Here is a 21,416-nt window from a genome sequence, read left to right on the forward strand (position 1 = left end):
TCTCTGTTTTATTTGAGACTGAAACTTGTGAACTGCTTCTTTCTTTATTAAAAACAAAGGTTGGCTTGCTATTCTATCCTGCTTGCACATGTACCGTGTTTCCCCGAAAATAAGATCTAGCCGGACAACCAGTCCTAATGGGTCTTTTGGAGCAAAAATTAATATAAAACCCAGTATTATATTATATTATATTATATTATATTATATTATATTATATTATATTATATTATATTATATTATATTATTATTATACCTGATTTTATAGTAAAATATATTAATTTTTGCTCCAAAAGACACATTGGAACTGATTGTCCAGCTAGGTCTTATTTTCAGGGAAACACGATATGCATGTATATAAGTCTATAAAAATATGTATGCATACAAATATGCATGAATGGATCTATCTAAAATAAGTTTTAAAATTACACAAGTAAATATATGTTAGTTTTCTAAGTCTAGGAAATACAGATAAGCCAAGAAAGAAAGAAAGAGAGAGAGACAGAGAGAGAGAGACAGAGAGAGACAGAGAAAGAAAGAAAGAAAGAAAGAAAGAAAGGAAGAAAGAAAGGAAGAAAGAAAAAGAAAAATAGAAAGAAAAAGAAAAATAGAAAGAAAGAAGGAAAGAAAGAAAACAGAAGAAGCTGATTGCTGGGAATAACTTGGTGTGTCTTCTATAGGGTTCCTATAATGATGATAATATAAGCTAGCATTTATTGAGCACATATATGTTCTAGGTACTGTTCTAGGCCTTACAGATAGTAACTCCTTTAATCTTATGAGGTTGGTTCTATTATTATTCCAAACACATCATGGAGACGTTAAACAACTGGCTTAAAGTCACACAGTTGGTAGGTGGCAAAGCTGGGATTTGCACTCATTCATTTTGGCTCTAAGGATCAAGCTTTAACTACTTCAAAACACTGCCTTTTCTTTTTTTAAGTGTGTTTTTCCAGGACTCATCAGCTCCAAGTCAAGTAGTTGTTTCAATCGAGTTGTGGAGGGCGCAGCTCCCAGTGGCCCATGTGGGGATCAAACCAGCAACCTTGTTGTTAAGAGCACTGCGCTCTAACCAACTGAGTTAACTGGCCGTCCCAACACTGTCTTTTAAATAAAGACATACAATATATATTTTCTCCCAAAATGGGTAAAATTGGATTTGAATAAAGATATTATTTTAAAACTTTTTTTCACTCTGAAATATACTGAGGAAAGTCGAAGGCTTTATCCATAGCTCACCTTCCATGTAATCACCAAATTATCAGGTTCTGATCCTAGTCCTTCCACAGTCATGGGATTTTTATCCGGTTCTAGAAGTTAAAGAGCCACATGCATGTAAGCTTTGGTTTTTCTGAAACCGTGGAAAACTTTTCTATTTTATTTCATATCACAAAAGTCCTGATTTACCTGCAGCTTTAGTCAGATACTGTTCAGATGGCTGGCTGGGCAAGCTCCTGCCGAGGCTGTTCTCTGCCATCACTCGGAAGGAGTAGTTCACATAAGGCGACAGCTTCAGCTGAGCTCTGGTCTGTGTCCCAGGAACTTCAGCTTGGTAATGCCACAGGCCTGCCTCATGCATTGCATCTTCATATTCAATGATGAATTCTGGCCACAACAGACACCCACGCACACACACACACACACACACACCCAAATGCAGACAGGGAATCCAGTTACCCAAGGGTAGGATAACAAATAGGACAATCTAACAAGAGTAGCCAAACAAGAGTTATTTCACTTTCAAGAAATACTTCATTAGAGTATTTTGATTTCAGAGTTCTATCGTTCTATCATCATCCTGAATACTTAAGCAAACCCAATAATAGTTCTCTAGTGTGCTAAGTTTAGTTACTTAAAACTGTTTAGAAGGGATGCACATAGCCCTAGGAAAGTTTAAATATATGAAAAGATGGCCATTTTTTTTTCCACAACAGAAGTTAAATTGAATACAGTGAGATCCCATTTTCCAATAAACAGAATGGCAATACTCAAAAGCTGAACACACTTTGCTGACTGTGATGTAGGGGAAACAAGCATTCTCATACTTTGTGGGAAGTGTAAATTGGTACAACTCCTATAGAGGACAATTTAGAACCATTTAGAACATCTAACAGTATTTCACTCAGATACACTTTGATTGAGAAATTGTACTTCTCGCAATTTATTTTGAATAACTGTGCTCATGCATATGCTCAAAAACACATGAAAAAGAATCTGCATTGTAACATTGTTGGCAGTCGAAACAACCTAATTGCAAACAACCTAAATTTTCATCAATAGGACACTGATTAAAAAATTATGGTACATCCACACAATGGAATACTCTGCTCCTGTAAAAAATAAATGGAGCTACTTCATATGCACTGAAATGGAATGATTTCTAAAAGTAGGGCATAGAACAGTGTGTGCTGGATACTACACTTGCACAAAATAAAAAGATTTATTATGACATAAACACATACATATATGCTTGAATGTACTCGTATCGTGTCTCAGAGGATACACACTGACACCACTGGTATTGCCCGAGGGACTGGGCATCAGGTGGGAGGGAGACTCACTTTTCAGTGTAAACCCTCTTGCATCTCCTAAAATTTTGTGCTATGTACATGTTTTACCTTTGTAAAAAATAGGTATTTAGACATTCATTAATTGCCTACTATGTGCCATATTACAAATTACAGATGCAAAGATAAACACTGTGTTGCAGTGCTCCAAAGCTAAGTACTTAGCTCTGTCCTTTCAATCTACCTTAATTTGCAGGCATAATCTCAAGATTCATAAACTGATGATGTTCACATTTGTATCTGTACCCCCCGCCCCCACGCCGGACGCAGACTTGCATAGTGAATTGCCTACTCAACAAGTCTACTTGTTTGTCTTTTACAGCACCTCAAATTGGTTATGACCAAGACAACCCCATCTTCTTCCTCAACTGCACAGTGACAACTCAGGTCCAAACCTTGGAGTCCTCCTTAGCTTGTCTCCTTCTTCCCAACTCAATAGTCCTGTTAGCTTCGCTTTTAAAATACATGCAAATCTGACCATTTCTTAGCACCTCCATCCCTCTCAGCCTATTCCAAACCACAGTAATCTCTTGCCTGAATTACTGTACAACCTCCTAACTCACAAGTTCCCAAACTTTTGCACTTCATGGTGTACTTAGGGTCTCAGTAGTTTTTTCATGGCTCTCTAAGGCAAAGAAATATCTAACATTTCCATGTAAGTAGTTAGGTCCATACAAATTAATATTCATGTCTTAACAACTTAAAACCTGTTGGGCACTGTATAACTTCTGAAACCTTGTAAAGAGATTGGCCTCCACCTTCCTCACTTCCTATTCCTCATTGATTGTCATGTGGTCCTTGCTTCTTATCACAACAAAGGCTTTGCAGAGATATGACATCATTACAATATGGTGATATCATTATAATATGATGTAGTAATATCACGTTGAAACTGTAAACTGCCTCAAGCTAATATTTCATGTGGTACCAGATAGATGTCATTGTGCTCTTTAAATATCAAAATTTAAAAATCAAAAACTTAAAAAATATTCTGAAGCACCCGTGTGAGTTTGCTGAGGTTCCACCGGGTACCTCAGTGCAGTTTGAGAACCAAGTGATGATTTTCGATGGAACAGCCAGGGGGATCCATGAATCACGCCAATGAATCACTCTGCTCAAATCCCTCCAATGAGCTGCAAGTTCACATTCCACACCCACCCAAAACGCTTTACCCCTTTGACCCTCTCTCCTACTTCACTTCCTCTTGTTCATCTCACTCCAGCCACACCGGCCTCCTAGCAGACATGCCCCTGCTCTAGGGCCTTGGCTCTTTTTCTTGCTCTGCCGGGAAAGTTCTTCTCCCAGAAACTGCACAGTGTGTTCACTTCCTCCCTTCTCATGTCTTTATTGTCATACTCAAATGTTACCTTCTTAATGTGGCCTTTCCTGGGCACCCTATTCATAATTATAGCCCTGACCCCTAAATCCCTCACCCTCCTTCCCATGCTTTGTTTTGTTTTTCATGGCCTAAACACATGCGCCACACGCACATATGGACACAAAACCATGTGTATAACTGCACATGTGTTTGAGTCCTCCAAGAAGCAGATGCTAAGACAGAATTCGAAGTGCAAGAGACTGTTTTGGGGAAATGCCTATGAAAGATAACATGGATAGAAAGCAGGAGTAGGCAGGGAAGATCCTCAGACCATGATGCAGGTCTGACGTCTGTGACAGGAGACGGGGAGGAGGGAGGAGTGTGCAGGAAAGGCTCAGACTGCAGAATGTGTCACCTCAGCCAGGTCAGCGAGGAGCCCAGGGACGGTTCTGCCCTGGGCGTGGCTGAGCTCCAGCACGCTCGCTCTGCTCAGTGACCGGAGTGGCTCGGGAAGAGTGGCCTCCCGTGAACAGCGGGCCCTGAGGGGACGTGCAGCAGACGGAGCCTGCTGTTAATATTCCCTGCGGCAGGTTCTCTCTTGTAGGGAGCTCTGAGGGGTGTGTGTGTGTACACATACTTATACACAACTATATAGTGACATTATTCACAATAACATAATATAGGTTGTTAATTTATCTTATTTGTGTTCTCAATTAAAATATAAGCTCTATATGGTCAGAGATTTTTGATTCCTTGGTTTTAGAACAATGCTTAATACATAATAGGCTCTCAATAAATATCTGTTGAATGATGAAGTGAATGAATGAACGAATAGAATAATGCCTTAAAATCTAATAGTATCCTATTAACATAGGTAAAAAATAGTCTCCAAGAATCCTAAACAGCTAAATCTGGCTAACGTATTCAGTTAACTGGAAGACAGCATGAATGAATGAGTGTTCTGATCATGGACCCTGAAAACTCAATTGACAAAGGAATATCTTTAAATTACACAAGTTAGAGAGGAGGCGTCTCCTTAATTTCATTAGAAATATTCTGCTTTACCAGCAGGTGGAAGAAATCAACACACACATTTCAGAATAATCTTAGGTAATCATCTGAAAGGAGTTCAGGCTTCCTACAGTACACACCTGACGGTAATAATATATTATACGCTTGTCTCGCTTGTCTGCTCTCTTAAGTATCTTTTCAGTTTCAAGACTTTTAAGCTGACCTATACTCTAAATTTAGTAAGCTCTTCCAGTATCCTTATGGCATGGTCCCTCACCTGAGTTTATTACCTAGGCTTCTGTCATCAAGGTGAGGTGTTGACATTGCTGAATGTGTAACCACTTTGCAACGAAGGCTAATTGGAAGAAAGAGACCTGGGACTAGAAGTTAATCAACCCGACGTCAACACCCAGTTCTGTTACCAGTTGTGGGTTTGAAAAGTCACTTCACTCTCCAAGTCTCAAGTTTCTAAAACATAGACTAGGCATTACAGCACCTGGTCCCCCCTCTCTTTTTCCCCCGTGTTAATGGACAAAATGAATAACCTACAATGCGTCATCCTACTGTGGTAGAAATTTAAGGTGATTCTTATGGATCTTAAACACAAGATGATAGTGTATTTGCTTACTTAACATACTTAGCAATTAATTACGTCCCATACTAGTAATAGAAGCTGTAACCAGGAATAACTCCAGCTCTGAAGAGGAGAGAGGCATAAGTACATACTTTTCTTCTATTAGTAACGAAGCAGAGAATGCCAGCAAATATATCGGTACTGAATTTCAATTGTACATGATAAAGTGCTTCAAAAATGGTCGTTAAGTTTATCTGTGATAAAGCAAATGACACCACATACTTGTAATAGGGCTATTGTTGTCATCGCCTGGCGTCCACGACAGCTGAACACTTTTGTCGAGTTGATCTGTCAATTCTAAATCAAAGGGAGGATCTGGGACATCTGTAGACCGAACACACACATCATAATTAACCATCCATCCTTATGAGGTTCTCCTTTACTTCTGATACTAATTATAGAGAGAACCCATTAAAGACACAGCATACTGAATGGTCAATGAACATGCAACTGAACTGAAATGGAAACTGCTGAGGTTGCTGGGAACACACAAGCACACCCAAGGCAACCTGTCAATGAGTTCTGCTTGCTTCTTTTTCAAATGAAATTAAATTACTTGTAACGAAAACCAGTGAAGTGGGTGTGGATGGTTCACCAGCACTCTCAGTGCGTGTTTTCTCATAAACATGAATGAGCACAGACAGAAAAAATAAAATTGAAGCTTAATTTAAAAAAAAAATGAGAAACAGAGAAGAGTAAATACTGAAAAACAAATACAGGCAAATACATGTACTATTTAAAGAAGACTCAAATGTTCTTTCTGAAACATGCTAAATTATGGATTTGGGCACCTCTGAAGAATATTTATATTTCTAAGGGAATTTTAAAATTGATGCCATACAGGTAGCCCTCAGCATGCATACCTGAGCGATGCTCAGTCCAACAGCCAGGCGGGCAATGGGGAGGTGTGTTTACTCTCAGAGGACACCAAGGTATAGATACCTTTCGGGATGAAGGTGTCCTAGAAGCATGCCTACCTCTTCTAATGGCGCTTTGAGCTCCAGAGACTTAATGTTCTTCCCTGGGCCTTTTCCTCACCTTGCTCCTGGGAGTAAGTGTGGCTCGTGGGGGACCGGAGGCCATATAAAAACATAGGCACTTTTTTCCTATCAGTAAAGGGGCAATAATGCCTGCAAAGGATATGTTTTCTATAGCACACCTAATGATACTATATAAAATCCAGCTGAGTTTATGCCACAAAATTAATTTATGTATTTATATGCTGAATTAAAATGAGGGTTCTTTAATTAAAAAAAGTTTCTGGAAATAATTTCTGATTTATTTTCCAGACTCAGAAAAATTGCACAAACTGGAAGTGCCCTCCTTTTGGTCTTTCTGTGGTGATTTATCTTTTGTTAAGACACACTGAGTTGGTTTTAGCTGATACAAAGGTCAAATGTTCTAAATATCCATTGCTTTCCTATGTAAACTTATTGAAAATGGGATCCAAAACAATATTTATTTTTCTAGGACAACTATTAATAGACTAAAATAAAAATCTAATTTGCGGAATGATATTTGAAATGCCTATTTCATTCTATAAAATGTGGATGATAGCTTTTAAAAAACACTATGCTACTTTATAAGGAACTTATATCAAAGAGGGACTCTAATAAATGAAATGACTTTATAAACACATGAAATAATTTAGAAAAGAGTGACAATATATTCAATGAAAAGTTCCAGAGTTATAATGAAAAAATGATTTATAGCCGTAAAGGAGCAACACAATAGAACATATGACAGAGCCTCTTTCCTTAAAGAAACAAAATGATGTGACAGAGAAACGAAAGTAATTAGTTTTCTGCAAATGTGAAATTGTTTGACAGAATATAGAGAAATAAGACTCATTAGTTTACCGTAAATGGGAGCTGGAGTTGGAGTAGGAGCTAGAAATGACATTAATATAAAGGATTTTAATCACAATTAGTAATGGAAAGATATAAGATAGCACAAGAAGACAAAGATTGAACATGATTAAGATTATAAAACTAAGATTATAAAACTTAGCTGTGAGACATGGCATTGATAAACATGTAGGAACAATTTAGCGGGGTAAAGATTTCAATTTTAAATAAAAGTAGATTATTTCCCCCAGTTTTCTTATAAAAATATCACTAATATGCATAACTGACATTTTATTCCAGTGCTGCTACAGAGTATATTTATACTGAAATTATCGCCTCCTAGGCATCTTTCAAAGAAGAAAAATGTGGGTATTTAACTCACTTATAAAATTCTAAAACTATAACAAGCAAACAATTACTATTGACAAGTCCCTTTCAGCCTCTCACAGGGCAGCCGGCTGTGCTGTGTGCGTTCCAGTTCTTACCCACGACACCAAGCACAGCGCTGGCAGAGACGGTGTCCAGAGTGGTGTTGGCCACACAGGTGTAGGTCCCGCCATCATCGTCACCCACGTCAGCTACCACCAACTGATCCTTGTCAATAGTGAACCTGTGAATAAAACCCATTCAGAGCAAGTGAAATGGACATCCAAGCACACCTGATGATGGCTTTACTGGTATGAAAGAAACTGTTAATTTGACAAAAAAGATGAGTAAGATTTGCAGCATATTAGAGCTAAAATCTTATACAATACAATCGTATCACTTTGATAATGATTAAACTTGGAAAACAATCAGAATGAATTAGATCTTGGGTAGGAGTGCTTGTCAAGTCGTCTGGTCTGGTGGCAGCCAACCACGCCCCTGGAGTTTTAGGAGCTTCCTTAGAGACCAGGGGCATCCATTGGTAAGGTGGGCAGCCCTGGTCACCTCACTAGAGGGCTTGCCTACAGCTTCTGCTGCTGAGAAACATTTGAACACCACTCAGCCAGCTCAATTTCTGACAAAGTATACCTTTTAAAATAATTTACTATTTACTGCAGAAATTTTGTGTCATTTCTGCCATGTACATAAACTCTCAAAGGAGAAAGTAAATGCGCTAGAAAAGTATCACTAGAAACAGGAAGATTTACATCAGCAATCACCACTAAGAGTCTTGCAGGGGTTGCTTGTGGGCATGAAAAAGTACTCAGTAGGTCAAAAATTCATGTAAATAGGATTCATGCAAGGTTTTAATGAGGCTTCATAAATCATTAACTGTCTTCACAGGGAATTTCTAAGTTAAAGCTTTAGCTGACTTAACCCAAAGGTCATTTCTTCATATTTTCTTCTCATCTTTATCAACTCAATTTCCACAAATACAACTGAACAGTTAAAGCATAGAACTAGATGGCAACTCTGGGCATCAAGAGAAGGCCACATAGTTCTCTGTGGGGCTATTAACCAGTCACAGGGCACCATTTAGGTACACTGCAAGCGAACCACAGCAACCACCAGCATACAGTATCCCTTCCAACTGGGGGCGATATTGTAGCTGCACACAGCTGAAATTCACACCTACCACTCTGTACTTTGTCAAATTGAGGGCCTCACCTGGAAAACAGGTACCACCTTCCTTCCATTCCAAGGTAACGGGCTGTAACATGCTCTGGCTCTTTTAAATGCTTTTTAAAATTCTTTTTGCTTTTCTTTCTATTGGCGTTAAGTAAAATCAAAAGAAAACTACCCATCCCAATAAAATCTAGTGTCCTTTAAAATACTGACAAGAATTCAGGCGCACTCTCGTGATTAAGAGATCCTATTTCTGCGTATTCTGCGTATAGGTTGGTAATAGAAAACATCTGTTGAGACTTCACCATACAAGGCAGAAAACAATGGATGTTGCCCAAGGCCCAGAAGGTTTTTCCCATCCTGAATTACACAGGAGACCAACACACAACAATAGACAAATATTCCCCAGGTCTTATTTCAATAACTGGATACCTTTTTAGGTACAGACATTTCACAGCAGAGAGAAAAACGCATACCTATTTTGGAGAGAGCAGACTTCAGAAACTTTAAAAATATCACAGTTAAGTCATTATACAATAGACCTTTGGTTCAATAGCAGCTTATAGAGAGAAGGAAGAGAAAGGAAAGAAATCGTCTCTGAATACCTTCCGTCACTGGGCAGCTCATGGTCATCCTTCAGCCACGTGACAGTGAGGATTAAGGTGTGATCATGCTTCACTTTGCATTCAAAGGACACTGTGCTCCCTCTTTGCACGACGGCATATTCAGGCTGTTTAATGATCCTAGTGGGATCTGAATTTTAAAGTTATTGTTATTCATTGCCAAAGCTGGAGAATTTGCTCAAAGTCACATGATTCTTGAAAAAAAATCGGCCACCTCTGCCTTACCTTTGACTTCTAAGTTAACTTCATTCTTTGCCATTCCTAACTTATTCTTTGCAACACATGTGTAAGTCCCTGTACTCTCCTTTTGGGCCACAGGAATTCCCAAAGTTCCATTTTCATGTAAAACATAAATATCTTCATGAAGAGCGCTACCTTTATCTCCTTTGAACCTTCATTATGGAAATAATCACAATGAGAAAAAAACACATCATAATTGGAAGTCAGAAATAATAAAATGCCGCGTTCAAGGTCAGTGCACCACGATCTGCATTATAGTATCAAGTTCAGAAATGTGTGGAATCTGCACAAGAATAGTGCATGCTTGTAAGTCAGTGGAGTGAATGTAACGACAGGATGTAAAATTGGAGGATTCAAAGATACACGGTGTAGGAAGAATTAGGGTGACAGTACAAAGTGTTTAAATGTAATGTTCATCATGAGAGATTCGTAATTTAAGAAACACATTATTACATAATTCTATTTCTAAATAAGTGATAAACTAGGCAAAATGAAGACTGCTCTTTTTGACATTTCCCCCCGCCTGTGATATATTTGTAACTCTATCTGAAGGCGACAATTCTAAAGCGATTTTGATTTCAAGGTTACAAGGGTTGTATTTTTGAAAATATCAATAGGAAAATATTCAGAGAAGAATAAAAATAAAGCATGTATGTAAAGCATGTGTAGCTTCTGCTACCTGGTTAGTGTCAGAGGTGAGGACAGATGAACAGGAGTGAGGCTACATCAACCTGGACTAAGTGTTCACCTGCCCCCTTCACTACGCTGTCCTCTGCACCACGTCTCCGCTCTGTAGTTGAAGTGGAGACCTGGGGAGAGTATGCTTTAGTCCTACACCCGTCTTTAATCTTACATCAGTAGGTAGAGCTCTGCACAGTGTCTGGCATGTGATAGATGATCCACAAATGAATGTTCCAGTTTTCTTTCACTCATTCTTTCTGAGCGGTTGCCTGTGCTAGCCTGGGTTCTTCCAGCTCATGCTAAAGTAAGCAAGCTAGGAGGACGAACAGAGCTTAATCAGAAGTGTTATATGAAAGAGGGTGTTTTACAGTACGGAGGAGAAGGACACAGGAGAGCTTGGCTGGATCCAAGTCAGGAAGTTCAGGTGGGAGAGGTACTAAAGATAAACATTGGTAATAACTAATTCTGGTTGTGAGCTTATCGACCCTCTCTCCCACCCCAGATGAGTTTTTTATTATCAAGGAATGCCCCCCAACCAATCCCTGCAGCTACCATTCATGAGGTCCCAGCGATGTCCATGGCATTGTTAAAGCACAGTAACCTTAAGTGTTTTCCAAAACAATTACATACATCTCTGTGGTTGACAAAGTGTGCTGCTAAATAGATTATACATGTGAAAGTATTTAGCACCGAGCAAGTAGTTAATAAATACAGAGGGTTCCAAAAAATGTATGCACATTTTAAGAAAGGAAAACATTGTATTACAATTGTAATACTCAATATATACTGATAACAAAAGATGAACACAAGTCATGTGTATATATTTTTTTAGCCCCCCTGGTATTTGTGAATAAAGTTAATAACGCATGATACGATGGATACTACACTGTCTTTTCCCTACTTGTTCTCTGACTAAAATCCAACATATTGATAAATTGGAAGGCTTTTGCAAATGTAAATACTAAAAGAAACAGGGCCAACACGTACCACTCAATGGTAGGTAGAGGAGACCCAAAGAAGGCACAGTCCAGGAAAGCAGGCCTGTTTGCAATGACCTGATAGTGTGCGTTTGCAGACGTAAGGATTCGCGGTGGCTCAGCTAAAAACATTTAGAAAACATAAAGAAATATTAAACTAAAACAACCAGTCCCGTTGTGTGTTTTATTGCATTTTGTTTTAAGGCCATTAGAGTTGATGATAAAGCACAACCAGTATGTCTCTGTCCTTATGTTCTGTCTAGGTATGACATTACCAGTCACTCAAGGTGGAAAAATACAAGGCTTCTCCCTCTGCCTCATGCCCCACCGCATGCTCAGGCACAGTATTTTAATAATTGATTTATTTATCTGTGTCTCCTACTACATTGTGAGTCCCTAGAGGGTAGGGCATGGGACATGTGTTATTTTCTCCCCAGAAACTAGCACAATATCTGGCACAAAAATCATGGCTAAGTACATTTTTGTCGAATGGCTGGCCCATCCCCAGGGTGATGATTGGGGCCGGGCCGGTGGGAGTGGTGGGAACACACAAGCCAGCTGGAAAACGCAGAGTGCTGATGACTGAAAAACACATCCAGAAATAAAAAGTGCTTCCTAAACAGCCACCAATATCTTAACTGCTCAGCTCTTCTTTTGATTTACTGACCTTTATTTTAAGCACGAAGGAAAAATACCAAGTGTTGGTTAGCTTCCTAACTTTAATTTTGTTTGAGAGGGGGTCTACTACAGTTAAAGAGTTGAAATATAATTCCCTGGTACCACACAAACAATTCTCACATAAACTTTTAACAAACTGGGTATTTTGGTAGTTTTGTTCATTATAAGAAGTACAGAATTCAACTATACCAACCATTTCAGAAAATCTTTGAGTATGTTATAGCTTTCTAAACACATTGTTATGAATTAATAAAGAAATGCACATCTGTGATTTGGATAAAGGCCAAACATTATGACTAATGATTTATTTAAAAAGAAATAAGAATCATGAAACCGTTATTCAACTTTTCAGTTTCTAAGGATGGCACAGCAGTAACATTCCGTTACTGACAGCAGACCAATGCTATTTTCCTATTGAGGGGTTTGACACTTAGTTTACCCACCTGTGAATGGAGCAGCCTGACTATTTGATTATTTTTCCAACAGAGAATCTCCCATTATAAAAAACTGTGCTATGAAGGAACATTAAGAACAAACTGTGACACCCTTTAGGGCAAGCTCTGTAAGTGATCCGTCTTCCCTTATCCCTTATAGCTCCAGGTACTCTGCACTGCATACAGTAAATGCTCTATACATTTGTGCTGAATAAATGGAAAACAACAGAAGTCATTAATTTAATTTGCCATGTCTTTAATAAAGGAAGAGCTTACCCAGCACATTTACAAATGCATTTGCCAGTAAATATCCATATTCGTTAGAGGCATTGCACTGGTAGACCGCACTGGATCTTTCTTGAACATTTGAAAAAATGATGGTATCGCCATCTATTTTTCTGCTGGGGTCATCAGAGGCAACTGTTTGGGTGTAAAAATAAAAAAAAATATGTATTTATTCTTCTTTGCTTAGAAGAAGTAAAGCTTGAGGTCTACATTATAGTAAGCAGAAGAGAAATACACACTGATTTAGATACATCCAGTAAGAAAGACAATACCAAGAACCCAGGCAAGAAGCCATAATTTTTCTTCCTCAGAATTTAGCTTTCACTTATCATCCTGGGTGTATACTCGATATTCATTTAGCCTTAAATGGATTGATTCTGTAAGACTGAATGTTATTTTGAGGGATGCAGGACAGAAAAGCACAAGTTCAGTGAAAATTGCAATATAAATTCAGGAAAACATTGCCTTGTTCACAAAGAAACCATGGTTATTTATGAGGAGAGAAGTTAATTAAGTTAATTATCAAGAGACAGTAAAAGCTAGTCAAAAAACATAGAAACCCTCTAGCTCCCCCCAGTCTGTATTTTAAGAGTCTGTTATTGAAATAACTGGATAAATAAATATAGGCCTAATAATCAAATGTATAAATATTTATTTTCCTGCTTTGGAAATTCCTGAGGGTGATATAGAAATAAATTGTGTAAAATTTCTCTTAAAGGTACATAAAATTTCTCAAGTACTTAAAAAAATGTTAAGACCAGGGTTGGTCCTTACTTAAATGGAATGGAACTGGCTGGGTAACAGAATACGTGAGAATTTAGTCCAGGGCATGCCCAACAATTTGGAAGTGCTACTGGAGATAAATTCCTTTTTGTGAATAGTAAACCTGAGGCTGCGACCTCACATCGCTTTGAAAGCACACTAAAAGGGATAATGCATGCTGATCAAAATCAAAACTAAAGAACAGCACCCTTTCTCTTCAGCTGCTTTTGCAACTTGAACCACTTAAGTAGACTTTACTTTCATTGTAAACACCACCTTTTCTCTATTTTATTATTTTATTATTCATTTCAAGTGTACAGTGCAGTAGTTAGGCATTTATATAATCTATGAAATGTTCCCCTCGATAAGTCCAATACCCATCTTGCATCCCACAGAATCTTTACAACATTATTGGTTATATTCCCCATATTGTGTTTCACATCCCCGTGACTATTCTGTGACTACCAGTTTGTACTTTCTAATCCCTGCACCTTCGCCCCCATCTCCCAACCCCTCCCATCTAGCAACCATCAGTTTTTTCTCTGTACCTCTGAGTCTATTTCTGTTTTGTTTGCTTGTTTATTCTGTTCTTTAAACTCCACATATAAGTGAGCTCATGTGACTATTGGACAAAGAAATTGTGGTATAGGTATACAATGGAGTAGTACCCTGCTGTAAAAAAGAATGAAATCTTACAATTTGCCACAACATGGATGGACCTAGATGGTATTATGCTAAGTGAAATAAGTCAGATTGAGAAAGACAAATACCATCTTTTCTCTTTGATGGCAGGAAAAGTACGTGCATCTTAAACATAATTATCACTGCATTTAGATACCTTTATCACTTTAAAATATCAAAAATTTGGCTCATCTGTGATTCATTAGCTCACTTTAATAAAAATAAACCAAACTATAGTTATTCATCCTTATTTTATTACTCATAGTCAAAGTATTATGCTTACTCATTCTGCATTAGTGTTCTACTAGTGCTGTAACAAGTTACTACAAACTTTGTGGTTTAAAACCACATATATTTACTATCATACAGTTCTTTTTTTTTTTTATTGGGGAAGGGGAACAGGACTTGATTGGGGAACAGTATGTATTTCCAGGACTTTTTTCCAAGTCAAGTTGTTGTCCTTTCAATCTTAGTTGTGGAGGGCGCAGCTCAGCTCCAGGTCCAGTTGCCGTTGCTAGTTGCAGGGGGCGCAGCCCACCATCCCTTGCAGGAGTCAAACTGACAACCTTGTGGTTGAGAGGATGTGCTCCAACCAACTGAGCCATCCGGGAGCTCAGTGGCAGCTCAGCTCAAGGTGCTGTGTTCAATTTTAGTTGCAGGGGGCGCTGCCCACCTTCCCTTGCGGGAGTCGAGGAATCGAACTGGCATCATACAGTTCTGTACGTAGCTGTCTGACACTCTGATCATCATCAATAACTAATATATGAAATCATCTTAGATATGCCAGTTAGTTCAACTAGTGATCGAGGTATGCCAACGTACTTTGAGTTGGCTTCTTAGATCCTATCTGTCTGTTTATGCCTCTAATATTTTCAAAATTGCCTTAGGAAACATGTTCTTCCAACCAGAAGACAAATACAAGTTCTCCTTCCTTTAACAGGGTACAAATTTCATCAATAAATGACAGCGTAGGACAGCAATGCCCCACTGACCCAGGAATGAACTACAGTGGTGGTAGAGAGCCAGTACCCTGAGAAAGCAGTACACCTTAGGGCAGCCATGTTCTTTGTTCCATATCCCAAGTTGGCTGTTGTCAGGTCTTTCTGTCTCACACACTCTCAGTAATGCCCATCCACTGAGCAGCTCTTCTGAGTCTCTCTCTCTGCTAATTACTGTGAGCACTTCAGGATGCAGCACGGAGCACTCAGTGTGGGGACTGCTTGGGGGGACCCTCAGTGACCCCCACATGTCCATTCTGACTGCATCTCTGTGGACATGCCAGGGAGTGGAGGGCCGCAGTGCATGATGAGCATGTCAGCAGTGCTGAGGCCCAGACAGCCGTACGCTGGCTCTCTGGATGGATAAGCAGACAGAGTGAGAAGAGCTCCTGAAATTCCTTGGGTATAGCAAGCTCTTACAAGTTATACCACCCTGTACAATGGGTATAGAGTTCCAGTTTTGCAAGACGAAAAAGTTTTTGGAGATTTCTTTCACAATAATGTGAATCATCTTAATACTACTGAACTTCACACTTAAAAATGGTTAAGAAGCTAAGTTTTATGTTACGTGTTCTTTATAAAAAAAAAAAAAATTTACATCACCATGAATGCGGAAGACCAGCCCGATGAACAAAACCAGTAGAATAATCTTCCCACAGTGGCGACTCATCAATCACAGCATAAGCCATTGTAAAAAGGTTTTATGCAGCTCACAGTTGTACTTTTCGATGTTATTCTTTAGCTCAAAGGCTTCTGACTGTATCTGCCTTATTTCTGCTAAATGGAGCTGTCTTTGAATACTTATTTTTGGCAAAGAACTTAGGAATACAATAAACCCTTTAGGTAAGAGTAGTGAATAAGCAGGTCTCTCTCCATGGGGTTTGGGCTACATTTTCCTTAAGCACTTACTGAAGAAACACAAGTAAACCCAGGAACTGTCCCAGTGACATATGGAGGCTCAGTTGGTACTTGGACAAAGAATGAAATCGCTAGTGCAGAGATATCTGAAGCCTTTGGATCCTGTGTGCTGGCTACTGGGTGGGAGTAACTCTCCAGCATCCAAATCAAAGTTACCCAAAGGAATAATAATTAATTCTGGGAAGAACTAACTTCACTTGTTATAAGTGAACACTGGAGAAAAAAATTTAAGAGCATAGAATCATCACATATAACTTAAAACCCCAAAGGTAAGGTTCAGATCTGGGGCAATAGCCTTCCCACAACACTTTCCTTTATCCTAACTCTCCTGACATGGCTGGTGAAACTACAAATGCTTCCAACATTTAGATAATGAGAATAATAGTAATCAGTGCCACCTTACATGTATAGAGTACTATAAATTTTAAAAATATTTTTGTATTTATTGCATAATTTTATTTTAAAAAGAATTTTGTGTAAAAGATTAGATAGTATATGCATTTTGTGGATCAGAGACTGGAGACTGGAGCACCTACTGGTTTGTTTAATATGAGTTAACGCTCAGATTTTCTGAGTTAGTCTGTTTATAAACATCTCCAAAAATCTAAACACTTGAGTGTAATGTAGAACAAATCTCTAGGTGAAGAGATGAATTTTCCTCTTCTGCTACTTATTTCATCCCCTATCAGGGGATGTCAACTGAGCCCTTTACTTTTGAGAAAAGGAAGAAAACAGATGCCTTGGAATTTTGGGCAGATCCTGGGCCATGCCTCCATTCCCCTGGCAGCTTATGGGATAACGGCTGTCAGTCTCTCCCTGCAATGTCAGCAATACATGTGATTGTTGCAGAATGAGGTCTTCTGTCCATTCTCATTCCTTTCATTCCTTTCCCTCCTCATCTCTTAGAGCAAAGAAACTTTTTAACATAGTAATGGTGTGACCTTATGTACTTCCATGTGGACAAATCTGAGATCTACCACAACAGACACAATTAAAGACCTCCAAGCGTTAGGCTCTCCTGCTGCCCTCTGGGACCGGGACAGGAACCACGGTGCCCACGGCCTTGGCCTTGGACTGGGACACTTCCTGTCGGGTCCTGGGTTCTGCTTCCACCCCTTCCCAGACACTGCAGGTCACGTAGTAAAATCAAATTTCCTTTTCGGCACCAGCTCTCCGCAGCTCTATTCTTTTTCCAGTCTTCTGTAAGTTGTTTAAACAATATTTTAGGTGGTTTGGGGCAAATTCCATATTTAATACAGTCTTTTTTTTGTTGCTTCAAGAAAAATTTCAAGTCACCTGGCCATTCCTGTGGGGACAGAACTTTGGAGGACATTGAGATTAGAGGCCAGTTTTTGAGTTAGTTCTCCTAGTTTTGTAAAACAGCAGGGTCCAGGTCTGAAATGCACAGTCACAAATCAATGACACTGTATTCTGATAACAAAACCCAGGTTTTATCCCTCTCTCTCCCTGACCCTGCTTCTCCTTTCATAGGATTTACCTCTGGCCCTCGGCAGCCAGAGCCTACAGAAGTGGGAGGAGTGCCAGTGCCCATAAGTCAGGAATGGGGAGGCTGTGTATCTGGTAATATGGTCCCCTGATAGTGTCTGCGTCTTGTGGCACCTGGCGGGGATGCTGCAGATGCACAGCTGGCCCCTGCTCCACCCACAGCAGCTGGTCTGCCCAAGGTTTCTGCAGCCTCTTAGGTGGAAGGTGTCATCGGCAGCCCGCCTGTGCTCCCAGCTCCCTTCTGGGGCCCAGCCTAGGCCCCCCTGAGGGTCAGGCTCCCTTCCCATGCCAATGCTGTGCGGCCATCTGCTGCAGGGGGCACAACTCAGCAAACTGCAGATGAGAAACAAGCCCCAGTCCCGTTTCCAGAATGGTCCTGAACTTCAAAGGCCATTCTGTTCGGGGGGCCTCCAAGTTCATGGGGCAAATATCAAGCAGGGCAGAAACGGGAGAGGCACAAGTCTTCTCGAACTTCCAGCAATTGTTTGACAGTTTTCTTTCTCATTGACTCCTTATGTTGGATCAGGGGGGGTTCCCACAAGGGGGGGCACGTAGGTTCACTTGGAACCTAGCTGTCTATGACTTAGTGTGTAGCCAAGAGGCCACTCAGCAGAAGCTGTGGATGGCCCAGCGGGGAGGCCAAGGGCGGGGAACAGTGGCATCCTCGCAGTTTCATCGTGCGGAGAGCTATGGGGTCCGCATCGGGGGCCTCACACTCATCACCTTAGTTATGAGATTAGATTCCAAACAGCGTCCCAGACACATTTAGCTCAGCCACCAAACGCAGAGAAAGACACCTTTCAGGGATGCTTCACATCCCCTTGGTGTCTACATACAGCCCCTGCTCCTGGTAGCACGGGGCCAGGAGGCCAGGACCCCTGTCTGCTGCCATGCCACACAGTCTTTCTCTCCTTGCTCGTTCATCAGAGTGACAGCTCTAACGAACCCAGACATTGGGGGATCCTGGATCTGTAGGCACCGTAGAATTCGGATCCCATTTTTGCTCAGACTCCTGTTTTCCTTCTAGTGGGGACTCAACAAATACTTTGGGGATAGAAGAAATATGTTCCAACTCTTTCTGCTCTGGACCTAATCAGGTGATTTGGGGTTACAGAAGAAGGCTTAACCCGTCTCCCAGGACCACTGTGCTGTGCCACTCCACCCCCCCCAAATGTAGGATTTTTACAGTTGATCCTCCCCCAAAATACTTCATTTAAAGCAGAGTATCTACAATTGCATCTTCAAAGGTCTTACTGCAATGGCAGTGAAAGATTCCCTGAGAGGCACTGCCTATGTGGGTTTTGCAGGGCAACAAGCTACGAGAATCGGGAGGAAAGATCAGCTTCATTATTTAATGTCCTCTTGTTCTTGTGTCACTGACCCACCTCCATCTCAACATTCCCTGCTCGAGATTACACTCTGTCTGCCAACTCGAGAATTCATCTTTCCAGCATGCCCTGGCCCCCTGCTTTTTCCACTGAGTGGCTAGATGGTGGCCCCTCCCACTTGGCTTCAGGGAAGCCAGATCTCAGGTGCGGGGTTAATCTCCCGTGAATGGACACAGACTCTCTGAGCTGCAGAGTGTGGGGTCCAAGTGCTGAGCACACTCCTCCTTTGTTGCCATTCTATATGCATTCCTGAGTAAATCAGGTGTTGTCCTACAAAAACTTTTTTTTTAAGTTCTGGGCTTTCTTCCACTTTTTCTCTCCATGTTCACTCATATGGCTCTGAGATGGTAACAGTTTTCCAATGCACAACCACAAAGCACACTGCAGTTCTTCCTGATTCTGATCATGGTTAAAATTGGGAGTGGAAACATCTAACCCCCATTTGCTGGCCTGTTTAGAATCTGTTTTCTCCCAGGAGCACATTTCCTTTTACAGTAAACCCAGGCTGTAGGTCTCAGAGTACAGTCACATAACACTAACGACGGGGATCTGTTCTGTCATTGACCGAAACGTCACCATGCAGCAAGTGACTATCATTACTGTGTGACACAAATGCTCCCAACAAATACTCACAAAACAAGGTGCTCTGAGTCACTCTAGACCCATGGTTGTATGACCTTGATGGTGAGAAAGAAGTGCTTGCGCCATTTCAGATCTGCCAGGAAAGCTTAGATTCATTTTAGGGTAAATAAAGACTATTTCAGGAAAGACCATTTATTGAAACTTTTGGTTGTGTCAAAGTAGAACCTCTTTTTGACTCTGGCTCGAAGGCAATGGAGATCCAAGCTGCTCTTCAGCATATGCCTGAAGATAGCCTGAAGGTCGTCTTTATCGGGAGTAAAGAGTATCTTTGCAAATTACTGTGCTTTGACAGGAGGGTGAACCTGAGGCTGGGTTTTAAACAGAAACTGATTTTCTCTCTCTCTGAGTCTAAGAGAAGGTCTGATCTCCCTTAAAGGGAAAACAGTCCAAGATTCTCCAGCAGGCAGCGCTGGTGGTGGGTGGGTGGGCTGGTGGTCGAGAAAAAGGAGACTCGGTGGGCTCTGTGAACTTGGGGGCAGGGCGGTGCAATATCCATTTCCAGTTCTCTCTTCCTTTGCTGTAATCCCCTCCTACTATTCTCAGGCATTCACACGCGTTTTGTAAACTGGTCACTGCTGTGATTAAAAGACTAATGGAAGGGGCTCTGGCCACATTTTGGGGGACTATTCCGGGCAGCGGAATGGCAGCCCGGAGCAGCTGGTGGAGAGAAAGAGCCTGGAGAGGTCCAGGGAAGGTGGCAGAAGAGGTGACACGTGGCAGCCAGGACAGTGTAAGAATGGCTCAAAGATGATCTCAGCAATACTCAGGGAGGGAAATTCGTCAAAGACTGAGCAGTCCGCTTACGACAGCGGTCAGAAGACGTGTTCTTCGGGTATGAGATGGGATGGCGACCTCTGAAGCGTGGAGAACTTTGGAACATCTGGGCTGTACTTAGGAATGAGCGCTCTTTAAATTAAGACAGCCATGTTTCTCATCCTTGTTGTAGCCACCGGCTCTATTCCTTGCCTCCCCACTCATTCCCTCTGACTCCTATGATGTTTCAACAAATCACTTCACATTTTGAACAAAGATAATCTGAACTTTTCAGTAATGTTTATGTCTGATCCTGTCATTCTTCCTACGATCCATGTAAAAAAACAAAAGAAATATTCCCAAGTCCCAATTAACATGCCATTATGTTAATAGTAGACAGTATTCAGTTATAATAAACATCTAAAGGTAGTAAGATAAAAATCTAAAGGTACTTTGGTGTCTGTTTAACTTATACATGGCTTCCCTTCCTTTATCTAAATTATTTTATCACCATTTTGTTCCCTGTTGAGATGTAGTTATGCTCTGAAAATATACCGCAACTGGAGCCAGCCAGTCAAGGAAACTTACTTTCTATTGGAACTCCATTTGATAACCAGCTAATTGTGGGTTTGGGGTTGCCGTTAGCTCTGCAGATTAGGGCCCCATCCTCTCCTGGGGACAGCACAAGATTTTGAGGTGCCATGATCCAGTATGGAGCCGCTTTATTAAAGAAAGAAAAAAAAACACAAAAATTTGAATCAAATAAATATTCGAGCAAATTTAGTATACTGAACTATTTTAATAATGAAAATATGTATTTTACAAAACATTTGTTAGTTTTATTTTTCTAGAGTGAATACATTTATAAGTGATGCTTCAGAGAATTCTTCAGATTTTCAAAAGAATGTTTAAAGCAACTCACTGA

General features: G+C 40.4%; 1 protein-coding gene across 27 annotated transcripts in view; it reads right to left on the reverse strand.

The window, feature by feature from the left end:
* The window catches only part of NRCAM (neuronal cell adhesion molecule), a 300,745-nt gene that overhangs the window by 31,017 nt on the left and 248,312 nt on the right, over positions 1 to 21,416 (reverse strand). For 19 of the 27 annotated variants that reach the window (XM_033088223.1, XM_033088228.1, XM_033088225.1 and 16 more), the window contains 10 exons: positions 21,080 to 21,211; positions 12,835 to 12,978; positions 11,457 to 11,568; positions 9,774 to 9,940; positions 9,531 to 9,678; positions 7,860 to 7,984; positions 7,387 to 7,416; positions 5,750 to 5,851; positions 1,405 to 1,602; positions 1,237 to 1,307 (listed from right to left, as the gene is read on the reverse strand). In XM_033088223.1, coding sequence (XP_032944114.1) covers positions 1,237 to 1,307; positions 1,405 to 1,602; positions 5,750 to 5,851; positions 7,387 to 7,416; positions 7,860 to 7,984; positions 9,531 to 9,678; positions 9,774 to 9,940; positions 11,457 to 11,568; positions 12,835 to 12,978; positions 21,080 to 21,211 — 1,229 coding nt within the window. The remainder of the gene's footprint in view (positions 1 to 1,236; positions 1,308 to 1,404; positions 1,603 to 5,749; positions 5,852 to 7,386; positions 7,417 to 7,859; positions 7,985 to 9,530; positions 9,679 to 9,773; positions 9,941 to 11,456; positions 11,569 to 12,834; positions 12,979 to 21,079; positions 21,212 to 21,416) is intronic. The other 8 variants (XM_033088240.1, XM_033088238.1, XM_033088235.1 and 5 more) reach the window with 1 other exon arrangement.

The sequence above is a fragment of the Rhinolophus ferrumequinum genome, chromosome 20 (assembly GCF_004115265.2).
Source record: "Rhinolophus ferrumequinum isolate MPI-CBG mRhiFer1 chromosome 20, mRhiFer1_v1.p, whole genome shotgun sequence".
In the NCBI taxonomy this organism is placed as follows: domain Eukaryota; kingdom Metazoa; phylum Chordata; class Mammalia; order Chiroptera; family Rhinolophidae; genus Rhinolophus; species Rhinolophus ferrumequinum.